Source organism: Aedes aegypti, unplaced genomic scaffold (genome assembly GCF_002204515.2).
Source record: "Aedes aegypti strain LVP_AGWG unplaced genomic scaffold, AaegL5.0 Primary Assembly AGWG_AaegL5_hic_scaff_32_PBJ_arrow, whole genome shotgun sequence".
Classification (NCBI taxonomy): domain Eukaryota; kingdom Metazoa; phylum Arthropoda; class Insecta; order Diptera; family Culicidae; genus Aedes; species Aedes aegypti.
In genome coordinates this window covers 12,065-16,773 of record NW_018735992.1, presented here as the reverse complement: position 1 = coordinate 16,773, position 4,709 = coordinate 12,065, and the positions used below count along the sequence as shown (strand labels likewise).

The 4,709-nt window shown below is 35.8% G+C and overlaps 1 protein-coding gene across 1 annotated transcript; it reads right to left on the bottom strand.

Annotated features, from left to right (window-relative positions):
- Nucleotides 1-1,270: 1,270 nt before the first annotated feature.
- On the bottom strand, nt 1,271-1,775 carry LOC110681064. Its single transcript, XM_021856832.1, has one exon. The coding sequence runs from the start codon at nt 1,670-1,672 to the stop codon at nt 1,334-1,336; it is 339 nt and encodes a 112-aa protein (XP_021712524.1). The 5' UTR covers nt 1,673-1,775; the 3' UTR covers nt 1,271-1,333.
- Between the last annotated feature and the right edge of the window lie 2,934 nt (nt 1,776-4,709).

Below are 4,709 nucleotides of genomic sequence, written 5' to 3'. Positions count from 1 at the left end.
GTTATTAACTGAGAGCTTTCTTTGCCTAAGTTGCCATTGTTGCATTCGTATATCGTGTGGCAGGTACGATGATACTTTATGCCCAGGGAAGTCAAGGAAATTTCCATTACGAAAAGATCCTGGACCGACCGGGAAACGAACCCAGACACCTTCAGCATGGCTTTGCTATGTAGCCGCGGACTCTAACCACTCGGCTAAGGAAGGCCCCAACAGCCAACGTTTTGTGTTCAGCCCTTTATGACGTCGTCATATAATTCAGCGGAAAAGTTCACTTTTTCAACTTTTGGAGAATGATTTCCAACATAATTTACACCGTTTAGGTATAGGGGAGCAAAAACTTCAAAACTTGCTTCAGTCTAATGAATAAATCCCTTGAGGAAATGCAGAGTGACCTGTTAAAAAAAATCCTGTGTGAATCAAAAGTGCAATTTCTGGATATTTATATATTATTATATTTATATAATATTGGACCAAATTTTTTGGAGCGATTCCTGGCTTTACAAGTTTTTTTCGTAAAAAATACGAAGCTTTTGACATTCATTATTTTGGCAACCGATGTTGCATTTCTTAATCAAAAATACATTAGGCCCCTATTACATAAAAAACTTCCTACGTAATTGTAATTGTAATTTATTAAACGTACGATATCCTGTTAGTTATACAACTATTAATCGGGACAAGGAAAGCAATACGTCAATAATTATTTTATACATTACGCTGCTGTAGACCATATTCAGCGAGGTAAGATGAAACATGATCTCCAAAATGTTCATGTTCTTGTTTGCCATGGATGCATGATTTTTACACGAAGATCACACCACATTCTCAAGTTATTCGTAAGATTGACACCATCAGACCTTCTTTTCAATTCGATCGATGATAATTCCTACTAACTGAATTTATTCTCAACTACATATAAGGCACAACGAAGTCAACACATTAGTTTTACTAATCTCCAGGTGAACGGAACTGCATTGCAAAATCTCATGACTAAAATGCAAACGCACTGCTTTTACTTCGATAGTTTTGTTGTGTGTTATAGTTTATTTAATTTGGCATCAAATGTTCAAAATTATTGGAATTTTGCAGGCTATCCGTGCAAATGGCTAGCGCCAATCGTTGGTCATGTGTACCCTTATAACTAAGACTAAAACCAATGTATTTTACTCAAGAAGTATTAATTATATTTACAAACTTTTTAATGTTACCAATACCATTTAATGTGCTAAAATATGAAAAATAATAAATCTGTAAAAATAAACATCATGGAAACAATTCAACTGTACACAAATTAATTTAATCCGAAACAGCCTTCCTACTACTACTACAGATTTCAGCTTTTAATAGTAAGTCTAATTTTCTCCAGATCTTCGTCAATCTGTCGCTGAATGTTGTCTCTTGCTTCCTGCAGTTCATTTTGCGTGGCCAGAAGTTTCTTCTTCAGATTCTCGATGTCGATTTTCATGTTGTGAAACTGATCGTGATCTTCCAGGTAGGTTTCGAACACCTTCCACCAATCCTCGATATCGGGCTCTTCTGCGTTGCTGGTGTCGAAGGAGCGTATTTTCTCTAATGGCTTATGTTCCACGCAGAACGTTTCCAAGTCTTCCATTATTTGCTCGACCGAGGGAGGAACGGGTTGCGGTGAGAGTTTATTCGATTTTTTGAACATTCTGCTGTTTTAAATTGAAACAAGTAATGTTATTTGCGGGGAGAAAATGATAGCGATACTGTAAGTATTTTGAAATTTTGATGAATGACGTCTAGAATATGCACTTGCACCTTGCGATGAAAATGCAAAATGCCATGCGCTACAGCTACAATAAATTCCTACGCTATTAGAGATCCTACAAAAAGAGATTAGCTGAAGCGGTTTTGAAGTAGAATCGTGGAAGAGTAGGGGAAGACGGGGTAAGACCGCCCGCCTAAGCAATTTAATTCATATGTCAAAATCACGAACCAATGAATCCTTCTCCGACGTAGCATGTCGTTTTTCAAAGCCTTAGGCATGATCAAAAATATCACAGGTGTTGTGTTTGTAAACATTTATTAATTTCTTGAAGTCTGAAAAAGTGATGTCTCATCTCATTTTTAGCGACGGGGTAAAACCGCCCACCCACGGGGTAAAAGCGACCACCACGATTTTCGTACACACTTTTGTGAAAAAATATATCAGTTCCCTGTGATTCTAAAGAGTACAATGTTCTATGAACTCTACATTGATTAACATGAATATTGAATCATTTTTAGGGTTAATTTATTAAAAAAAATAGCTTAGTTATATACTTACAATCACCTTGACTACTTCGATAGCGTTATCCATAATCGAGAAAACGAGAAGATGACAAATTTACGCACGAACACAACTTAATTTTCGCCAATATCTCAATTCTTATAAGAATATTATTACGGTTGTTAAGAAAATTTTCCAGTTTGCGGTAGCCGCAGAGTTCTACCGCAGCTGTCAAAGTTCTACCGCAGGCTTTGGAATCATTCTATCATTGAAGCAAAAAATTCAATCATAGTATGCTTGAAAGGGAAAACGCTATGTAAAATAGCAACAAACAACAATCATCAAGAGGGTATCCAAGGTATCATAGAAGCCTACTGATGATTGAGCAGCATAAATCAGTGATGTGATTGCTGCGGTAGCTTTTCGTTGAACCGTAAAACGGAAAGTTTTGCCTAAAATTGCAATAATATAAGTGCACATGCATTAAAAATGTTCCACCGATAAATGTTGATTCGTTTTTTTTACGAGGAGGGTCATTCCGATTAATGTTGCCAATGATAAATGGTTATTCCGTCGAATGCTTTTTTATGTCTAGAAGAGCAAGACCAGTAGAATAGTCTTCAGATTTGTTGGAACGGATCAAATTTGTTACACGTAAAAGTTGATGAGTGGTCGAATATCCATGTCGGAATCCGAACTGTTCATTGGCAAAAATTGAATTTTCGTTGATGTGGGCCATCATTCTGTTCAAAATGACCTTTTCAAAAAGTTTACTGATGGAGGAAAGCAAACTGATTGGACGATAGCTAGAAGCTTCTGCAGGATTTTTGTCTGGTTTTAAAATTGGAACAACCTTAGCATTTTTCCATTTGTCAGGAAAATATGCTAATTGAATACATTTGTTAAATATATCAACTAAAGAATGGGAAAGGATAGTTGATTGAACACCTACTTAAGAAAGATGCAGAGAACTCTACGACCTCGCATAGGTATTAGGTACGGGATGTTGTGGAGTGTTGATGGAATAGGATACGTTCGGTAAACGTTCTGGCCGACAAATACTTAATATTTACGCATTGTTATTAGAGATGTAGCGTGAAGCACTATTCGGCTTTCGGCCGTATACCGAATAGTTGAGAAATTATTATTCGGCCAAACGAATATTCGGCCGAATAATGACTCAATGTTCAGCCGAATAAAACCCTTAATTTCTGTCGAATAACACCTAGTTTTTAATAGGTATAGCTTCCACGGTGAAGAATTGATCGGAATGATCGTTTTAAGCTTTTGAAACCGTGTGAAGAAAAAACAAAAATCAAAAGTTCTGAGGATTTATATTTATAAAGTAAGGGATTTGTATTTTATTGATTGCAGTTTTGATCCATTTAACTTTTTTAGGAACTAAGTTCATATGTCGCTTTATTTCTCATCCGGCTTCTGGAAGTGCTTCATATTAATTGGAGCAAATACATCGCATAGGGCCGGTGTTCCCTTAGTAGACAGTCCCCTATATTCGCACTAGTAACTTTTTACGACCGTTTTCCTATAAATCGTTACAACATATTTTTTGACATGAAGATCAGGAGCTATTTATCTAAGTACCATTGATTCACAGCTCGATTTTGTTCAAAAATGATTTTTTTGCTTAACATTCTAGCTCTCTTGCACCTATAGTACACCTATTGTTCCTATAGTAGAGAAACTTTGTTTTTTTTTTTTTTTGAATAAACTAAATGAAGAATTAAGACCTTTTTGGAATTAATCGACAGCCATTCTATAAAGTAAAAATATAAGTTTTTTTTAAATACGATTTTAATTTTTTTTTGCTTTGCCTACGCCGTAATGCTATTGGAACAGGAACTACAGCTACAATAAATTCCTACGCTATTAGAGATCCTACAAAAAGAGATTAGCTGAAGCGGTTTTGAAGTAGAATCGTGGAAGAGTAGGGGAAGACGGGGTAAGACCGCCCGCCTAAGCAATTTAATTCATATGTCAAAATCACGAACCAATGAATCCTTCTCCGACGTAGCATGTCGTTTTTCAAAGCCTTAGGCATGATCAAAAAATATCACAGGTGTTGTGTTTGTAAACATTTATTAATTTCTTGAAGTCTGAAAAAGTGATGTCTCATCTCATTTTTAGCGACGGGGTAAAACCGCCCACCCACGGGGTAAAAGCGACCACCACGATTTTCGTACACACTTTTGTGAAAAAATATATCAGTTCCCTGTGATTCTAAAGAGTACAATGTTCTATGAACTCTACATTGATTAACATGAATATTGAATCATTTTTAGGGTTAATTTATTAAAAAAAATAGCTTAGTTATATACTTACAATCACCTTGACTACTTCGATAGCGTTATCCATAATCGAGAAAACGAGAAGATGACAAATTTACGCACGAACACAACTTAATTTTCGCCAATATCTCAATTCTTATAAGAATATTATTACGGTTGTTAAGAAAATT

Coding starts and splice junctions, on each gene's coding strand:
- LOC110681064 (XM_021856832.1), bottom strand. CDS start 1,672: ATGTTCAAAAAATCGAATAAACTCTCACCGCAACCCGTTCCTCCCTCG.